A 19,413-nucleotide genomic window follows, 5' to 3' on the forward strand; every position below is an offset into this window, starting at 1 on the left:
GTTTTAAATTTCTTGACTGCCTGCTCATGTTTCAGACAGAAGATCTTTGTGCATATTTCTTCCTTTCTTGTGTGGTGAATAAGTTCTGTCTTCTAGTCTGTTTTAGTGGTTCTGAAATTGTATCTCATTTACATTTATGCATGTCTCTCTTTCATAAGCAGTTGTCAGTGGGCATCCTTAGTTGTCCAGTAGGAAAATACATTTAAGTGTTTTCTCGCCTCTTAGCAGAATTGCTTCTAGAACTTTGAAATCTTAAAGGTTGCCTTGCCTGATTGCCAAGAAAGGTTCGTTGTTTGTGGTCTGCAAATGTTTTTTTCCAGAAAAGTTCAGGTTCTTTCCCGCCCATTGCTTTCATGTTTAGTTTCAACACTTCCTAGGTGATTTTGCTGTTGAATGCACTGTTTAAATAGGTCTTCTAAAATGTATGGAGTATAGCAGCCATTAAGCATAAAGTTACCAGTTGTTTAAAAGAAGAATTTAAAATTAACTGTGCTCTTTATAGTGCCTTACATAGTGTTAGTTGCACTGCAGTTTGGAGGGGGACCTTGAAATCTTTAATGTTTTGTTTTATTTTAGAAAATCATATTACAGAGCATACAGCTGAAAGTTATATGTTACAATGGCAGCGAGGGCATATTTCAAACTACCAGTATCTCCTTCATCTCAACAATTTGGCTGATAGGAGCTGCAACGATCTCTCCCAGTATCCTGTATTTCCCTGGATCATAGCAGACTATTCCAGTTCGGTATTAGGTATGTGTATGCAGAAGATAAGTTAATGCATTGTGTGCAGCCTGAAACACCGTGAGTTAAGGGTGTGTTTATTGTGTACACCTACATCAACGTGCACCTGGGGTTAGTGAACTGGATGTTATCTTGTGCACTTAGCCTTACTCTGGAATCTAGTGAACAGAATACATCACTCTTTTTTTTCCTTTGTGTGTGTGTGTGTGTGTGTGTGTGTGTGTGAAAAGTGAAATACTGAAGAGTATTTAATATCTATTTAGACACTTTGAAAATGAGTGGTATAGGACATTCAAAGATTTTCTGTGGTTCAAATAAATTCAAAAGGTTCTAATAAATTCTAATGCAAAAGAACCAGTAAACTAGCTTTTTATGGAACAAGCTAGGTGCATGTGTACAATTCAGATGTTGCAGCCTGAGATAGCTTTTACAATTCTTAATATTGCAAGTTGAAACAAAGAGGCTAACTGACAAGGTTTGTGCCCAAATAGGCTCCTTGATAAAGGGTCTCTGTGCAGTTTGTGTCGGAAGCTTGTTCTTTCAGGGAGGTGCCCCTCAGCAAGGAGGAGAACTAGATTAGGGGAATCTCATGGTGTTCTTCAGCACCTGCTCAAGCGCTCTGGTATGGTTGTTTGATGGGACTTAGCTGTAGCATGACAAAATAGTTAATGAGTAGAAAGAAGACAATACCAATTGCTCGTGCCTCAGGTGGCAGGATTCATACTGACTAGAAGTTGCTAGTTGCAATAGCTGTCAAGTATACGTAACTGCTAACTCTGAAGCAAGAGGTTTGACAGTAAACCTATGAGGAAGGAAGGAAGGACATGAGTAGCCATTTACAGTAAGACTTTTATTCTTTTACAGCTAAGAAGAAAATTCTGTCTAGTAGGAGCAATGCATAGAATCTAACTTCTGTGGTGTGGGGGGTTTGTGTGGTATGTGGTTTATTTGTTTTGTTGTTGTTGTTATTGTTGTTTAGATCTGACAAAGCCTGAAACATTCCGTGACCTTAGTAAACCTATTGGTGCCCTGAATAAGGAAAGACTGGATAGATTATTGGTATGTATGGGTTGGATTTTGCGTAGTGCTTATTATGGGCCTTAGGTACATTGGCACAAAAGGACCTCTGTTGAGCAGCCTTTGGGAATTATGCAGATATCTGGGTCACACTCTAACCTTACCAGAAACAAGCTTACCTATAAAACTATCGCACTTATTTTCACCCTGATTTCATCAGTACTGATTTTGTCAGTGCTAACTTAAAATAATATTTGAATCTGCTTCATCTCTCTTACTACCATTCTGTTTTTATAGTCTTAAAATTTTTTGTTGTTTGTAAAATGAAATCCCAAAAGCATTTAACTTTGTAACTGCATTTGTATGGCCAGCATTGAGATATGGTGAAGATATTTGGAAGTATAACACTTTAAGACCAATGGATTCAAATGTATAAAGTAAAATACATATATGAATTAAATAAGATAAATTAGTAGAAATCTTAAGTCCTTCCACTTAAGAAAAGTGCTGAATTTGAGGGAAAGCATTTCAAAGGGAGGAAATACGGTGATCAGAGCACCCACTTGAAATTTCCACATACAGATAATGGTGCACAAACTTTTTCCAGTTCTCAAAATAGGCAGGCTTTCTTTTCATAATTGGTCTAGTACATGGTTGCAGAATTAGGTCTTCAGCTTCTTTGCTTTTAATTCTTTGTATAAAATCACACTCTCCTACTCATAAGCTAATTATTCCAAAATCCCTTACAGAACATAACTGTATTCCATGTTTGGAAACCATCGTTAGTTCTTAATGAAGCATTGGAAAAGAAAATATTGCCAGACTTTTTTGCCAATGAAATGCAATTAGATGAAATACTTTCAAACCATAAAGGCTCTTAAGGTTGTGGAGAGCAAGGACATGACTGATAGCTATTACCATTTTAATAACAGCAAATGCAGATTTCTTTCTAAGGTATGACTGTTTCCTCAATCTGCTAGCCGCCTCATATTTACTTCAGTAATACACATTTTATTTTAAATGTGATAACTTTTTTGATAATGTATCTTAAGACAGGCAGGAATCTCCAGGTCGAGTTCAGTCATGGACAATTGAAAGGGTTTATATATGTTTTTTACATAAATATAGGAAAGACCAAAAGGGATCCTTTCTTCCCACTACTCTGATGTTAATCATTGCAGTCATGTGTACGTGTGTGTGGGGAGGATGTGTGGAGAAACCCTGAAATTTAACTGTTCTCCACCTATCCTCCCCTTCCTCCCCCAGCCCAAGTTCTTGTGCTTATAGAACTGATAATTCTGGAAGATATAACAGTTTTGCTTTATTGACTTAGTGATCTGATTAAAGCTGCATGGTTATTAGTATCTCTAATGCATTTTATCTAACAAAAAAGGGATTTAGTCCTAATCTGTGTCTGTCTTAAAAGACTGTATGTGTGTTTAGTGTTGAAGAAAAGGAGGAGCTCTTTAATTTTTGTTTTTGTTGTTTTAGACACGTTATCGGGAAATGCCTGACCCTAAATTCATGTATGGGAGCCACTATTCATCTCCGGGTTATGTTTTATTTTATCTTGTTAGAGTTGGTAAGATACTTGTTGCATGCTGTCTGAGCAGAGAGCTCTCTCCAGGAGTGGACAAGGTTTGATGCAAGCTGATGATTTTTTTCTCTCTCCCTAGCACCAGAGTACATGCTCTGTCTGCAGAACGGAAAATTTGATCATGCTGACAGAATGTTCAACAGGTTTGTTTATGTTTTGCCTGTAACTAGATTGTTCTTTCCTCTATTGAAGTTTGTTTTCAAACATGTATCAAGGGGGTGCAAAGTCTTAAAATATTTTTTTTAACTAATGTGTGACTGGTATGTGTTATCCAGTCTTGCAGAAACCTGGAAAAACTGTTTGGATGGTGCAACAGATTTCAAAGAGGTAAATGGCCAGAAAGTGGTTCAAGTTATTCTTGGTGTCCATGCTGAGCTTTCTCTTCTCAGATGTCTCCTGTGGGTGCTTTGTTCGTTCTTTCTTTCTTTCTTTCGTTCCCTCCCTCCCTCCCTCTGTTGGCTGAATTTTATGAAGTTTATATGGTTTTGCATTTGTTTCTTCTCTATAATTGCATGATTTCTTGTCTGTCTTTGCTTTCCATCTTTTTGTTTAACAGGAATGTCATTGTGAATGTGTTATTGGAATAAATGGGAATTACCAGAATGGATTAAGGAGAAAAATGTGCAGTTTTATGTATCAAGTTTGTCTCTGGAATCTCTTTAGGATTTGGCTACATTATAAAATTACATCTGGAGAGGTTAAGATACAGGATTTCTGTCTTGGTTTTTGAGCCTTATAGAAACAGTAACTTTTAGGTACTTCTAGAATGCATTGAGAAGGATTAACTGTCAGATAGTGGGTGCTATTAAATGATGTTTCCTTTTGATAAAGGAGTTTTGTGTGTGTGTGTTTTAATACTATAGTCAACTTATTAATGTTGGAATTAGGAGTAGTTAACTGTGGTGGTCTTAAACCAACTTAACCTGTGAGGCTTTTGTCATCGTTCTACTTAACCTGTTCTAGAGTTTTGGCTCCAGTCTTACTTGATTCTTAAAAAATGAGAAAGTAGCTATGCAATCAGAGCTCTGAAGATGAGCTTAGGTATTGTGGATTCATCTATCATATCTTACATTTTTAGAAATATTTATGCCACTCAACTATAGACACTGAATTTGCCTCACTGAATTGTCTTGTTGATATTTGAGAAGCCTAGTACTAGTTGGAAGGGTAATGGGAGGAAGTTTCCAATACCCCTCTCTGCAGACAGAGGGGAAAGCCTGGAGAAGTTAGATTAAGCCATAAAGTTGGCTAGTGTGAACATCCATCACTTCCACTTTTTACTGACTGTATGGTACTTAAAATAATCAAAGCCAGCCTAATCTCAAAACTTTTTTTTTCTTTGCTCTTTTCAGCTGATTCCAGAATTTTATGAAAATGATTCTAGTTTTCTAGTAAACAGTTTGAAGTTGGACTTGGGAAAAAGACAGGGTGGAAAGACAGTTGAAGATGTAGAGCTTCCCCCTTGGGCATCAGGTGACAATATTCATTTATACAAATAGCTTGACTGTCCTCACTGTTCCATTTCTAGGATGATTCTTCCTTTCCCCAGAATGCTGATTCTGTTTTCTTTTGAAGGAATTTTTACTCTTAAACATTGAGATCATTGATAGCTGCATTTAATTTTCATAACAAATCAAAGGCTTGTGGGTGTGGTGTGGCATTTTTGTTTGTTTTGAGCGGCAGCAGAGATGGATACCAGTGCTGAAAGGGGGTATCTTCTTCTCTAACCTTTCCCTTGCCAGGTCCTGATGACTTTCTTCAGAAGAGCCAAGAGGCTTTAGAGAGTCAGTATGTATCAGAACATCTCCATGAGTGGATTGACATAATATTTGGCTACAAGCAGAAAGGAAGTGAAGCAATTGCAGCTCACAATGGTAAATACACACTTTAAAGTATGACGACTTTTGCTATTTCTGTAATTAGGCGGGTATGGGTAACTAATAGTGTATCCTAATGCCCACTTTGTTTTAAGCATTCATGGCTATGCTTTGAATGCCTGATTCATAAAGGAGATACTGTTCTTCATCACTGGAAATAGTGACTAATCTAGTAAAGTGTATTCCGTTTACGGTGGTTTGCATCTGTGTAGATGTACTTAAAATGGTAAGCAAGAAGATTCCTCAGCATTGTCATTATTTGTTCACATAGCTCAATGTGACAATATAACATTGAAATAAGAGTTTCCCAATTACAAATGACAGTCTATAGGGGTCTCCATGTACACATGCATTTCACACTTCTACACTGTAATTGCAGTGTAAGGATTTTAATTCTTTTTTTTTTCTCCTGAGAGAATGGGCAAGGAAGGTAATAGGCTACCACTTGTTAAGATTGGGAATGGAGAAAAAAGTATGCAGGTGGCTGGGTCTGTCCTGTGCCAAAGGATCTGCAGTAGTGTGTATACTTTTTACTCTACCTATGGCAAGTTTCGTTGTTTGCAGTCTTGTTCTCAGTGTGTTTGTAGTTGTTTTAAATGCTTACAAAAGAGGATGTTACCCTGTGATTGCTATCTTAGTGTGTTTTATTTCTCTAGACCTAATAAAAATACCAGTGTTGAATTCATTCAGTAGTTTGACGTTTACCTTGAATATCTTACTATCTTACGAGGAAATGTCCCCTTTCTAAAGGAAGGTTAGCAGAACAGATTTAAAGGGTGAAGGCATTTTCTTTATTCCAGAAGGTCATGATCCTTTTAAAGGCTACAGGCAACAGACAATGTGAGATAGTGATTGGAAAGCAAAGCTTGTGCTTAGCAAGATAGAATAAGCTTAAAAACTACTTACAGCAGCTGGGAGGGAGGGAATAAGCAATTCTTTATTTTGGTAGTCAGTACTTTTAATTTGTAAGGCGTGACAGCATGCTTTCTTTAATGCTCCCCTACATGTTGTCTTTTAAGTTATGATTGGCTATATTTTAGGTTTGCAGGAATTGGTTACAATATGATTGGATGCCTTAACTGTCAGTCACAATGTGGTAGAGACTTGTGATAAGGCAAGTTGGCATTGAATTATGGTATCTATGTGTTTATTTTGCAAAGTGAGAGTGCTTTTTAAGCACATTAGGCTTGTACTGAAATGTTGATTTTGTTAGTGACCTGCAAACACTTCAGAGTAGATGTGAGGTATAGAAGGGATCTTAGCATGAATGTAGTTATGTCAAAAGGCAAAATAGATGTTCTTGTGCCAACACCTCAAAGTAATTCCATATGTTTGTGGCCACTATCCTCATAGCGAAACAGCTATGAATGCAGCAGCTTTTAATTAGATAAAATGAACAAGTGATTGGGTAGACCTTTGTGAACACTTTTGCTACCTGTTGTTACCTGTCCAGAGAATAAGACCCTGAGATTTGACACTCATGCAGTGTCAGTCTGTCTTTTGACAAAGCCTGACAGAGATCTGATTATGCAACTATGCTTTTCTTGGTATATAGTAAGGCTTAAATAAGCCATCCGTCCCTTATGGAAGGACTGACTTATTCTGAAACTTTCACTGGGTCTTTTAGAAATCATGAACTTTCCTTCAAGTAAGAAGTCCAAGATTAAAACACAAGATCTCAAATTATCTTGCCTGCCGAAAGGACTTAGCTGCTTAAGCATAAGCTAGTTGAGTAAAAATACAGCGTGTTTACAATAGATATGTGAGCCAAAGAAAATAAGCCTCGTGTATCTACATTGTACAAATGAATTTATTTTTTTCCAGTGTTTCACCCATTAACTTACGAAGGAGGAGTGGATTTAAACAGGTAATTAAAAACAAACCAGAATATTTTGGTTAAAGCAGTCAGCTAAATTTATCAGTATCCTTCCAGGTTCCCTGCTGTCTAAGTGCTCTGTATATGAATTGTGTAGATGTTACATTTTTATATTCCACAATATGCTATCAACCACTATCAGGCTGTCAATTTTAACATTTTGAAAGACTGTTACTTGAACGCTTCTTCAGTCTAATTCCTGTGAAATTGTTTCATTATTTTTTAATCGAAGAGCACACTGTCACTGTACATAAAATTATGGAACTGTTATATGAACGCTTGTTAGATCTGTGACAAATCAGTTCATTTTCAATGGCACTATAGTGCTTTAGTAACTGCACCTACAGGCCCATGCTTTCAGGAAAATAATTATTGCCTTAATTAAATGCCTTTTTTCTTTCTTTCTTTCTTTCTTCTCTTGCTTCTCTCCCCTTTAAGTATTATGGACCCCAATGAAAAAGTAGCTCTGCTGACACAAATCTTGGAGTTTGGACAGACGCCAAAACAGCTGTTTACAATTCCTCATCCCCGAAGGATAATACCGAAGTCTAAAAGCTTGTCTCGAGCATCTAGTCACGATGTTTCTATAGTTGAATCTCCAGGTAAATGTATAACAGGTAAACTGATAATACAACTGATATGTTGTTTTGAGAAGTTCTGTGTCTTTTCCTCATGGAATCTCATTATGTAACTCTCTTGCCACTTTCCGTGTAAGCCAGTTCAAAATAAATACATGAAGCAGCTGTTAAAGAAAAACTGGCAAGGCTAGTTTTAAATTTGAAAATATAGGCATTGTCCTGAGCTCTAGTTCTGTGTTTTGCCTTTTAAGACTGCTCCAACAGTCCCCACTGGGATTGTTCAACGGCATCTTCCCCAGGCATTTCCTGCCACTTCAGAGTCAAACTGATGTGATAGCAGCTTGAATGACTTTCTCTGCAACTACTCCAAATGGTGTATTAAAAAAAAAAAGTTTTAAATTTTTGCTTTTTGAACAGGGATGTTGTTGGGCCTTTCAATTGGTCTGGTCTAAGTGAACCCCAATAAATTAAGCATCTGGATATGAATGCTTTTTTCTCTTCTGTGACTTCTAAATGAAAATCTAAGAAGTCACTCTGCTTTCAATATGTAATGTAGGGGCAGTGTTGATTAACTGCTTCCAAAACAAGAAGCAGGTGTTTAATGCCACCACAGCCTTCTGTCAAATGTATGACATAGTTCCTGTGTTGAGTGACTTTTTTTTTTCTTCTTCTTCTGAAATGAAGATGCTATGGTCCTTATCATATAATTAGTAACTTACTATAAACTGGACTGAAGCTTCAGGCCAGGTATCATGTGGAAAGATAATCCCCCCCCCCCCTTTGATTATCCTCAATTTACTTACCTTTTGATGGCATTTGATTTTTAAGTAGAGAAGTGAAGATAGATGCTATTTAACATGGCAGCCTGTAGCATCTAGATGGCATGTTTGGCTTTGAAAGTTGTATGTGGTGTTAATAATGTTAATTCATTAGTACACTGTAGTAGTAGGATGCTGCCCATTGAAGTTATTAATTCACAGATCAGCAGTTCCTGTTGGGTTTTACATTTTTTATAGCAGTTGACATTTAATTGGTTCAGTTAATTTCATTGCCTCCTTATCCCTCAAATTTTAAAGTGCTGTAGTGAAACAAAGTTGTGACAGTCATAACAAGATAAAATAAACTAATAAAAGCATGTGCCGTTATGTAACAGTAGGTGGCTTTCCTGTTACTTGCCTATTCAGAAAGTTTTTGACATCTCTGGAATACCAAAGCATCCCTGCAGAAAAGTGTTTTCCATTTTGGAAGTGTATTCTGTGAAATCTTCAGTTTAAAAACCCTACTTTTCAGAGAAAGATCGTATTTTTGACTCTGTAAACCTATGTATTCAGGAAGAGATTTGGAAAAAAGGCAATAATAAAATGACTAAATACAGTAACTGAGAACCTGAAAGGAGTCTTTTCTAATTCCTGAAGTTCTACATGACTGTTTCTGTACTTTTATATTTGTATTTGCAACTTCGACTACCTAATCATTTGAAATTCATCTTTTTATTTTCTATTTATGATGAAACTTTAATGTGGCATTTTATTGTAGTTTCTCCAAATGAAGAATCATTTGAAGACTTAACAGAAGAAAGCATAACACTTGCTTGGAACAATATTGCCAAACTAAAGTTACATGAGCAATATAAAATTCACAAAGAGTAAGTACTACTTTTTCTTTTGTGGTGTATTGTTCACAGTCAAAATTTTTCCACTTAATTTGGGGGGGGGGGGGTGAGGGGAAAAGGGAGATGTGTAGGATGGGGCAGAATTCTGCATGCCAATCCAAATGATGGTAAATACTTTTCTTTGTGAGACTGGTTGATTTGGTTACACAAGATGAGTTTGAGAGATCAGTCCAGAAGAGGTATTTATCAGCTTGGTGTTAGTCCTTATACAGGTCTAGAGCTATGTTGATTAACATTTTAGTACTTAAAGCAGATATTGATTACCATTCTCTAAAACTGTTAGAGCAGCAGGTAAACAAAGATACAGAGATACAGATACAAACATATTTTTAAACTTCAAGAATCACTTAATTTTTTTTTTCTCTCCCCCCATTCTATTTGATTGAAAACTTAAGACACTTAAAGTTCAACTTCTGCATACCTAGGGCTGTTCCTGTATAAGCTGTTTGTCAGTCTCTAGCTATAAGTTGTCAGGGAATCCACATACTCAACTTTTATTCTGATGGATTCCTAGGGTGTCCTGAACCAGCAGGGGCATTTCTGGGGAACTTTAAAAATACGTAGTAATGGACAACAGCAGCCTCTTCTTAAAGAGTAGGTTCTCCTTTGGCCCTGTCCCTTATCTTGGTGGCCGGAGTAGATGTAGGATCTCTTGCTACTTTGAGTGCAGCTGCCTTCTTGGTGACTGGAAGCTCATCCAGAAAGGAGATATTCTCTTGTCCAGAAAACAAGGCAATATTTGTGGTGAGAAAGGGCCCCTGTTACCAGGTTGGTAGGGTTAGGGAAATCCTGATTGCATGGGGAGACTTGGATTTCATCTCCTTTTCTTTTTTTTTTTCTTTTTTTTTTCTTTTTTTTCTTCTTTTTTTTACTTTTTTTTCTTTTTTTTTCTTTTTTTTTTGGGGGGGGGGGGGGTTGTTTTGCTTTGTCCAAAGCAAAATAAAACGGAAGTAGTTCTGGATAACAGCATTTCAGCTTACATAGTACTTTATACTTCCTAATGACTAACTCCCTGCTCTAAGCTAGTTGATGGGTACATTTTTAGAGTGTAAAGACTCTGACAGTGCCCAGCTCGGGGAGAAGAGATGTACAAATTCTGATTTCTGACTTTTGTGGTATTCAGTATCTGCTTTGAGGCAGGTTACTTACTCTTACTGTAGTTTATCCCAAACTGGGAAGATTGGATGTGAATCTGTTTATCCTTTGACATAGGTACATCCTTTCTGATGAGCATAAAATACTGGCAGAATGATACAGGGAGCTTGTATTGGTGTTTCACATACTGTACCAAGATGTATTCTTTGTCTCCAGGCATATAACAAGCTGCTATAGTACTTCTAATCTCCTTGTATGTCTAACTCTCACAGAGGTCAAATAACAAATTTCAGCTATCATAAGTAGTCAATTTACATTATGGTGGTTAAATTTCAAACCCTATGAAATCACCTATAAGCTTACTTGTATTAAACAGGGCAATAACTGGAATAGCAGTCACTTGCAATGGGTCCTCTGTTTTCACTACATCTCAAGGTGAGTATTATTGCAGAGGTATTTACGAGATCCTGCAGTGCAAATGCTTCAGTAATAGGTTATAATGCCTAATAATGTTTTGTAAACAAAATACCACGATATTTTCAAAAGTAATTGAGATTGAATCCCTGAGCATCTTTGCTGAGAGCAAAATGAAGGCAACCTTAAACAGGACTTTTTGAAAAATCATTCAGGTCTAGTTTTTGCACACCTGTGAAAGGGGTAACCCTAGTCTTCTACCAAATGCAAGACTCATCTTTGCTTCATACTCAATTCCTTCTTACTGTTTGAGAGAGAGAATTTTCAGTATTCACATATAAAGGCTCCTTCTGTCTGACTCTTAGATTGTCAGCTTTGCAAGTCACCTATTTGGTGTATTTAACATAGTTAATTCCTCTGTCCTGTGAGTAAATTTAGTTTTTTAGTGTGTGGATTTATTTATTTATTTATTTATTTTAGATCACTCTGAATCAAGGATTTCAATACTGTATGGATCTAGAGTTGGGAGGGTGGTAATTTCTCCCTTTTGATACCAGAGTTTTCTTTTTGAATTTAATGGGCTTCGGAGTCCATGTGTAACTGATGCAAGGCAGGCTAGTTCCAGGTCAGACTTGCAAGCTTTATAACAGTTTCACAAGGATTATGAGAAACCCTTACCTGCTTTTTGTAGTTAAATATTTGAATATTCAAGCTGGAGCAAAGTTACTAGCTTCTATAATGTAAAACAGTCCTTTTGTTTATTTTGTCCATTATCCTTAGATTCAACTTTGAAGATGTTTTCCAGAGAATCAAAAACACTCCAAAGAAGTGTGTCCTTTTCAAACATGGTGAGTCACTGTCAAAATAGAAGTGTGATCATTAGGAATCTTCTGAAAGCTACCCACATAAATGGCTCTTAGCATGCATCAATGCCTTTTTCTCTTCTCTTGCCTATTCAATTGTTTTCTGTGTGAATAATTTACCAGAGTGAATTGAGACTGTCGTGCCACTAGTGAGATAGAGCACATCCTGTGAACACAGAAAGGGAGCATTAAGTGGCTGCATTTTTACTTCTGTGCTAGCTCTATTCTGAATTGCTCTGCTATCTAGGGAATGCCTTGTAGTAGGCAAAAATAGTCTGGCACATGCGGAAGGGTCTTCCTAAACAACCTTGAACAGTCATTAGGCCCAGAATTACAAGGCTTAAATTCCCTTCTGGTGCTCATGCCCAGCACTGTCCTACTGGTCCCAAGTTTTTGAAGGCTGCAAGTTGATCAGTAGGGAAAGATCAAGAACAGGGACTGGAATTTATAGTGTGTGAATTTGGGCCATCCTCTTTTGATGAAAAGTGATTTCTGCAGCTTCGGAACAACACTTTTCTTCTGCTTCTAAACCAGAACTTGGAAAGGTATTCTGTAGCTTATTTTCTGTGCTTGAGTGCTGTGGTCAGACCTGGTGTTAAAGATCCACTTGCAACTGTCTCCGCTTGCAACCTCATCCCCAGGAAAGGAAAATGCCAGATGTTGCCCGGCTAGATGCCAGGGCCTGCCATAGCACATTCCCAAATAAGCTGCAGGAACAAGACGCTGGGCGTACCATGGCAGACATGCTAGCAGGTGAATCTAGATCCAACAATTCCTAATGCTTTAGCCAAGGCAAACTTAGGAATTTCACTTCCTGACATTGTAGAAAGGAACCTCTTCTCTGAACTCTGGGCCAAAAGTCATTTTCTTATGAGTGAGCCTTGTGTACTTTTGGTTTTAGTGTTGATCTGTTCCAGCAATACTGGAAGCGCAAGTCTCTTTACTCTCCAACTGCTTACTATTTTTTAAAACAGACCTAAACCATAAACCCTAATGATACCAGTAGAAGTGCTGGCCTGATTTTTCTTTGCTTCCAGTGATGGTAATGTAACAGTGCAGTTGTCTGTAAAGAATCTTTCTTGTTGGAAATGATAGGAGTTAATTTTGTTTCTTTAAAAGAGCTAAGCTCCTAAGTAGCTGTTATGGAGCACAAACATCAGAGGAAATATTTATTTTTAGCTGTTAGCTGTTTGCATCTAGAATTGTCAGTAGCTGGCAAGATAGAGAAGTGACCTAGTTCCTCCTGAGTGAGGAATAACACACCATATCTTAATCTACCAGCATTTTGAAAGAGGAGATCATCATAGTTTAGCATGCATTTCTGAATATTAGTGCTAACTTTGTACTACTAAGGAATCAGTATTTTTGCTTTACAGTATGTTCAGTATCCAACCTATCAGGTTTTTCTTAAGTAATGTTCATATGACACCAGTAGGTTGTTAGCATAAAAGATTAAATGCTTCTTGTTCTCCAAAAGCATGTTAATATACTTTTAGTTGATTTGGGGTTAGAAGTTGAACACTGCTTTCTTTCTCTTTTTCTTACAGGCTTTGTCATCTTGTTTAATCTTACCAGGAGATACCACTGTCATATGTTCTTCATGGGACAATCATATGTGTGTATTTACTTCCTACTGACTTTACTGAATTATATCGAGTGGCTTGGTAATTATGTTAAGGTTTTGGATAATGGCACAGAAGTTCACTGTTTATAAGCAGTGACTATATTTCTCTGTTTTAATAGATTCCTGTTTAGAGATTGTAGAAACAGAGGTATTTTAATTGAGAGCAAACTGTTTTGTGAAGTGTTGTGAAGAAGTAATGCTTTTATAATGCTCTTCCTGTTAGATATTTTTATTCAATTGCATTTGGAAGACAGCAAGACGTCTTAATGGGACATGATGATGCAGTCAGTAAGGTCTGTTGGCGTGATGAGCGTTTATATTCTGCATCTTGGGATTCCACTGTGAAGGTTTGTACATCAGCTGCTTCAATAACTAGCACTTTAATATTCAGCCAGGGAAATGTTTTGGAGTGGATGTACCTGCTGTATTAGAAGCAAATAAGCCAGTATTACAATAAATTTATCTTCATTAGCTTTATGTCAACTCTATTCCAAAGCCGAAGTGCTGCTTTAAAGAAATTTCCTTCACTCTAACTTACTCCAAATGTGCTTTCTTTGGGCGAACTGTTCAAGTGTTTGAGTTTAATAGTTTTGTAGTTTATGCTCTTCAGTTAGGCAGACCAGGAGCTTCTTAACCAAAAGAGTTGGAAAGGCAACTTGCCATTTAGAGACAGGAAAGAAGGTCCTGAAACCTTTTGTATATGGCTGTTGGTAAGGATGCATTCAGTGCAGAGGTATATCTTCCTTCAGGTAGGCTTCTGTAATCCATCTAGAGTCAGCGTAGTCATGGTTAGCATGTTGTTCTGCTTAGGCTAAATGAGCTTCAGGTATCATTCATTGTTGCTGTGTTGTGCTGTGCGGACTTACACACATTTATACAAGCAGGCTTTCTTGTAATGTGGGAATTCAGTAGTGGAGGAACTTATCCAAAGAATTATCCGAATGTTTCCCGAGCATACTTAAATGTTTGTATTGTAGGTGTGGCACTGTGTTCCTGGAGAGACCTCGAGCAATAAAAAACACCACTTTGAACTGCTTGCAGAGTTAGAACATGATGTTAGTGTAAGTATGCAGATACAGATATAAAATCTCAGAATCTGAAGATTAGTCTTTAATTGCTCGTTAAAATTAAAGTCAAGATATGAGAATGCTGGAGCTAAAAGAAGAAAGAATAGGCTGAAGGAACAGTGAAAACTAACTCCAGTATCCTCTGCTTCCTTGGTTTAAATGTCTGATCTTGGACTGAAGCAGCAGTATTAAACAGAGGGAGGCTTTTAATTTGTCTTGTTCAGCTTGTACAAAGTTCCTGTGAGTCCCGTCCCCTCCCTCCAGAAAACAGATTAATGTGTTGAAGCATTTCCATTTCTCTGGCTTCATATTAAAGCATCTTAGCCAAAGGCAAGCAGATGAAAAAGAATTAATGGGAGTGGTTTACTATGCTATAAAAACCATTGCCAAGGTCAACTGTAAATATATAAACACATTCTGTGCAGTTAATCACTCTTAAATCTAAATTCATAACTGCACATTTGTACTTGTGGCATCTAATGTTACTCTTGCAGAGTATGTAGAATTACTGTATTTTAAACCTTTTAAATTTTTAGTTTAATGGACAAATACTGAAAACAGTGCATAGCATTTAAGGATTGTACCAGAGAATTGGATACAAATGATGCCTAGGAAATTTTGGGGGTCTTTTTGTTTTTTTTAACCTTTAAAGGTAAAATTCTTTACTCTTAGGTCTTCTATTTTAGATAGAAAGAGTTTGGGTATTAAAAGTAGTCTGAAAAATCAGTTTACATTTCCAGTTCAGCAAATAAATATTATTTAAAAATATCAAGAGGATTTTTTTTAGGTAGGTTTTAAGAATTGTGCTTTATTAAGGATGATGCAGAATTAAATGCAAAAGCCTTTTGTAAATAAAATGTTGTCTCATGGATGATGGGCTTGCTTTGTGCATGTTTAAAACCTATCTCAAGATGGCTCACATGAAAGAATAGGAGAATAATGAGATGTTTAACTTCCTAGGTAAATACAATCGACCTAAATGCTGCAAATACTGTACTAGCATCCGGAACCAAAGAAGGTACCGTTAGTATTTGGGATGTTACTACAGCGACAGTGTTGCACCAGTTGCCGTGTCATTCTGGGACTGTGTTCGATGCTGCTTTTAGCCCTGGTATGTAGGATTTCTGTGTCTAATATTGAACTCTGGGGAGCTGCAAAGGGAATCTTATTGCTGTGTTCAGTTAGTGTACTCCTGGTATTGGAATTATTAATATAATGAGAATGGTCAGATATGTTGGTTTGACACAGCTCTCCACTAACTTATTAGTGGTACGTAAGGCTGTACTAGACTCTAGACCTATGTTTATCATTGCTTTCTTGAAGACTTGTTTATAGATACTTTACAGCAAATTAAATAGGTCAGGCAATATCATATCCAACATGCCATGTTGCAGATTACTTTGATAATTACAACTGCATGTCTAAACATACCTTTTTTTTTTTTTTTTTTTTTTTTTTTTTGGTACAGATAGCAGACATCTACTCAGTGCAGGAGAGGACAACTGTTTTAAAGTAATAGATGTACAGACTGGAATGCTTATTTCTTCTGTAACTGCTGATGAGCCACAGAGGTAATGCTGGGAAAGTATGGAGTGTGAAGTTGCATGGCACAGCTTTGTCAGTTCTGAAAATGGCTTGATGGTTGACCACAGCAGTTTCATGAAATCTCTTTTCAGAGAACGGAAAGGGCAGTAATACTAAAGACTTCCAAGAAGTATGTCACTTAAATCAATAGATCAAAGTGCAAAGGCTAACATACTAGAATGTTCTGCGCTGTGGTCAAGGTTTTCCAAACGTGGATGCAAACAAGTATCTAAGCAAATAACTTGGTTTTTTTCAGACCAACTTTAACTTCCACAAAAAATGGTGAGAGCTATAGCTAACAAGCTCTGAGCTACAAAAATTTCTAATGGAGAGACAGTTTTTACTTGAATCATCTCTGGTAATAATCTTTATTTAGCAATGCTTCCTTTTTGTTTGGATAAACTAAGAAAAGGTTGGCTGTTATAATTAGACAGCAATCACATAATACTTTCTGTATCTTTGCTAACCGAAATACATGCAGTCTTATATAGTTCAGCAGGTGAACTGCTGGAATTTACTCAGTTACTAGAGTAAAAATATAGCAACCATACATGGAATCCTGTTATATTGCTTATCTTGCTGATTCCATCAGTATATTTTGCAAAAGCATCCCAGGAAGGTCAGCTCTTTCCATGTCAAGTGACTGTTTCAGAAGTGTGAAGTGACAAATGGAAAGTGGTAGTTCATGAGAGCCTTTGAGAACTGTAGACAAGTACAGCTGAACAGATCCTCTTGTGTAACGGGGATATATTTCATCCCCCTGGGAGAGGAAGAAGCTGTGTCTAGTGCAGTCAGCAGCAACTTTGGGCCATGACCCTTTAAAATAGTTTGGGAATGACCTTTCCCAAGGGACTGTGTTAAAAGTAGTAGCCTTCTTCAATTTTCCACATCCCTTTTTAATTCTTTTTGTTTTGCTCAATTCAGAAGTGTCCAGCTCTCATTATACAAAAGATTGAAGGGAACTGACTGGAGTTACTTTGCAGGTGCTTCAAATGGGATGGAAATACTATCTTATCAGGAAGCTGGTCTGGTGAATTGCTGATTTGGGACCTTCTTGGAGGAAAAGTTATTGAAAGAATCAAAGGACATACAGGTATTCCTGAACTATTCTTGTTCTCGAATTGAATGCAAGATTCCTGTTATCTAAATGTGTTCGCTTTGACAAGTTTGAGAATCATTTGATCAGTATGTCGTTCCTGATCACTGGAACTAAAAGTAGTTCCACTGGATTTTCCTAGGAAATTTAATAACAGTGGAGGGATCTTGCCTTTTACAAGACTGCTGACCAAAGGCAGATGACCTGGGATGGAGGGAGGGTAGAAGAGTAACAAGATAGTCAAATTTGTGTAGTATCCCAAACGTCAACATTTTCTTTTAACTCACAGCCCTAAGAATCAAATCAAATCAATATGGACCACATCATATATTTTGATGTCAAATCTGTCCAGACTGTGAGTCTAACAACAGATTAAGTACGGTTGACCAGTGAAATTGTTATGGATAGGGATTAAAAGTCGTCTTACATGCATATGCCTGGTCTTCAGTGCCTTAGCAACCAAAAAGTCTGAGCAAGCTACACTATCTCAAGGCTCTTAAGGCTGCTTTCATGAACAGCTGTTTCAAACCTCCCTGCTATAAGCTTGTACTCTTGAACTTGACCTACATAGAGATCATTCTATAGCTAAAATGGGCTTCTAGCCATATGCTAAAGTAAGATGCTAATACAGTTTTAATGGGAAAAAGTCCAACTGGCAGAGTTTAAATTTAACTTTCTGGAGAAATCTTCTCCCCTCATCCCAAGGAATCCTTTGTCACTGTGTCATTGTCTGCACTTTCATTGCAATTTACATTCTGCCTCTGGTTCCTGAGGAAACTGAGGCAATGTGGCACAAGAGTATTGCTGTGGATAAGAACAAACACCTAGCAGCCTGCTATATGGTGTATGTATGGTGTACATGCACAGCATATATGGTGTCAGTGTAATCCAGACTAATGATAGGATGATCCTAAATGGTTTTAAAAGATGTATTTTATCATCCTGCTAAGTATTCCACTTGTATTTGAATTTGAATATATTTTTTCCCCCCAGGTGCTGTAATGTCCATGTGGATGAATGAGCAATGCAACAGTGTTATTACAGGAGGGGAAGACAGACAAATCATGTTCTGGAAACTGCAATACTAAGTGCCTTTCCTTCCAGACATGTAAATGAACTATTTTAAACCAAACCTTTTTAAGAAACTTAACTGTGTGCAATGATGACTGCTGAAGTTCAAGTGGATAGGAAGCTTTGTTCACCTACAACTTTCTAATTTATGGTGACTTCACTGAGAGCTCTTAACTTCCATACTGTATGCATTTGTTTTTCATTGACTATCATACTTGAAAGTGCTTGTCTTAAATGTCATCTGAGATGAAATTAAAGACCTATTTTTCTGTAATTAAAGAGCTCTTAACTTGCAGTCTTTGTTTGATTTACATGAGATGCATCATAGCATGTTGTTTGAAGTGGTTTCAAAAAATAAGCATTTGCATTCTTAACTAAAAAAGGTTTAAGGAAGTTTGCAACTCTGTGTCATGTCTCTCTACATATGTCCAGTAGTAAACCTTTCTGCCTAGGGAAGATGTGTACAATAGCAAATATTACTTGAGCACCTATTAAGGCAGCTATTGATCAGACCAGAAGTCTCCAAATGTGGCTAGCTGCAAAGGCATAGAGAAGAATAAGAGCATATCATTTCTTTTATCTATTAAAGAAAAATACACTAATGCATTAACTTGAAAGGAAGCCAAACATAGATTTGATCCCCTAAGTTATACATGTATGTAATAGTGATATAAATTTTTCCTTAGTAGCATGCCTGTAGTTGGCCTTTTGTCTTATGCTTTATTACTTCTGCCTTTCATCACTTTTATCACTACCCATCTTCATGTTTTGTGTGTCCACAGTTCTCACCTTTCAACTCAAATCATCTTCTGGATGGAATTTAAATAGCATTTCAGAAGCTGTTTATCCAATCTCTTGTTATCTTAAATCTACTGCAGCAGTGCTTTGTTACTGGGTTGTTTTCCCTGTAAAACTTCAGAACATGCTTCCCCTGCAAAAAACTTTTCTGAGGATGAAAACTTCAAATGTTTTTGTAATGGCTGCTTCATTACAGCAACAAGGATCTGCAGATGTGATGTTCCCCAAGCATGACCACAGGATCAATATTCACTTCTCTGATGGTATTCTTTATTGCTGCTGTTAGAGGTCCTGTGAATGTGTCTAGGATAAGCATTCTTCCAAAAGAAGATATTCAATCTGTCCTGTAAGGCTGTAGATACACTGCCTTAGTTTTGACACCTAACACCTATTTCAGGAGGCAGCTTGTTACTTTAGCATTGCTTTACAGATATTTTAGG

At 37.1% G+C, this 19,413-nt stretch overlaps 1 protein-coding gene across 2 annotated transcripts in view; it reads left to right on the plus strand.

Annotated features, from left to right (window-relative positions):
* The window catches only part of NSMAF (neutral sphingomyelinase activation associated factor), a 41,912-nt gene extending 23,442 nt beyond the window's left edge, over nucleotides 1-18,470 (plus strand). Inside the window, exons 13-31 of one of the 2 annotated variants that reach the window (XM_064507507.1) lie at nucleotides 577-753; nucleotides 1,724-1,803; nucleotides 3,253-3,343; nucleotides 3,438-3,501; nucleotides 3,634-3,685; nucleotides 4,711-4,831; nucleotides 5,101-5,232; nucleotides 7,060-7,102; nucleotides 7,550-7,728; nucleotides 9,226-9,334; nucleotides 10,833-10,891; nucleotides 11,651-11,718; nucleotides 13,281-13,348; nucleotides 13,581-13,704; nucleotides 14,335-14,418; nucleotides 15,385-15,535; nucleotides 15,893-15,995; nucleotides 16,992-17,101; nucleotides 18,098-18,470. In XM_064507507.1, coding sequence (XP_064363577.1) covers nucleotides 577-753; nucleotides 1,724-1,803; nucleotides 3,253-3,343; nucleotides 3,438-3,501; nucleotides 3,634-3,685; nucleotides 4,711-4,831; nucleotides 5,101-5,232; nucleotides 7,060-7,102; nucleotides 7,550-7,728; nucleotides 9,226-9,334; nucleotides 10,833-10,891; nucleotides 11,651-11,718; nucleotides 13,281-13,348; nucleotides 13,581-13,704; nucleotides 14,335-14,418; nucleotides 15,385-15,535; nucleotides 15,893-15,995; nucleotides 16,992-17,101; nucleotides 18,098-18,192 — 1,910 coding nt within the window. In that variant the 3' untranslated portion in view covers nucleotides 18,193-18,470. The remainder of the gene's footprint in view (nucleotides 1-576; nucleotides 754-1,723; nucleotides 1,804-3,252; nucleotides 3,344-3,437; nucleotides 3,502-3,633; nucleotides 3,686-4,710; nucleotides 4,832-5,100; nucleotides 5,233-7,059; nucleotides 7,103-7,549; nucleotides 7,729-9,225; nucleotides 9,335-10,832; nucleotides 10,892-11,650; nucleotides 11,719-13,280; nucleotides 13,349-13,580; nucleotides 13,705-14,334; nucleotides 14,419-15,384; nucleotides 15,536-15,892; nucleotides 15,996-16,991; nucleotides 17,102-18,097) is intronic. The other variant, XM_064507508.1, reaches the window with a different exon arrangement.
* The last annotated feature ends 943 nt before the right edge of the window (nucleotides 18,471-19,413 follow it).

This window comes from Dromaius novaehollandiae, chromosome 2 (assembly GCF_036370855.1).
Source record: "Dromaius novaehollandiae isolate bDroNov1 chromosome 2, bDroNov1.hap1, whole genome shotgun sequence".
Lineage (NCBI taxonomy): Eukaryota > Metazoa > Chordata > Aves > Casuariiformes > Dromaiidae > Dromaius > Dromaius novaehollandiae.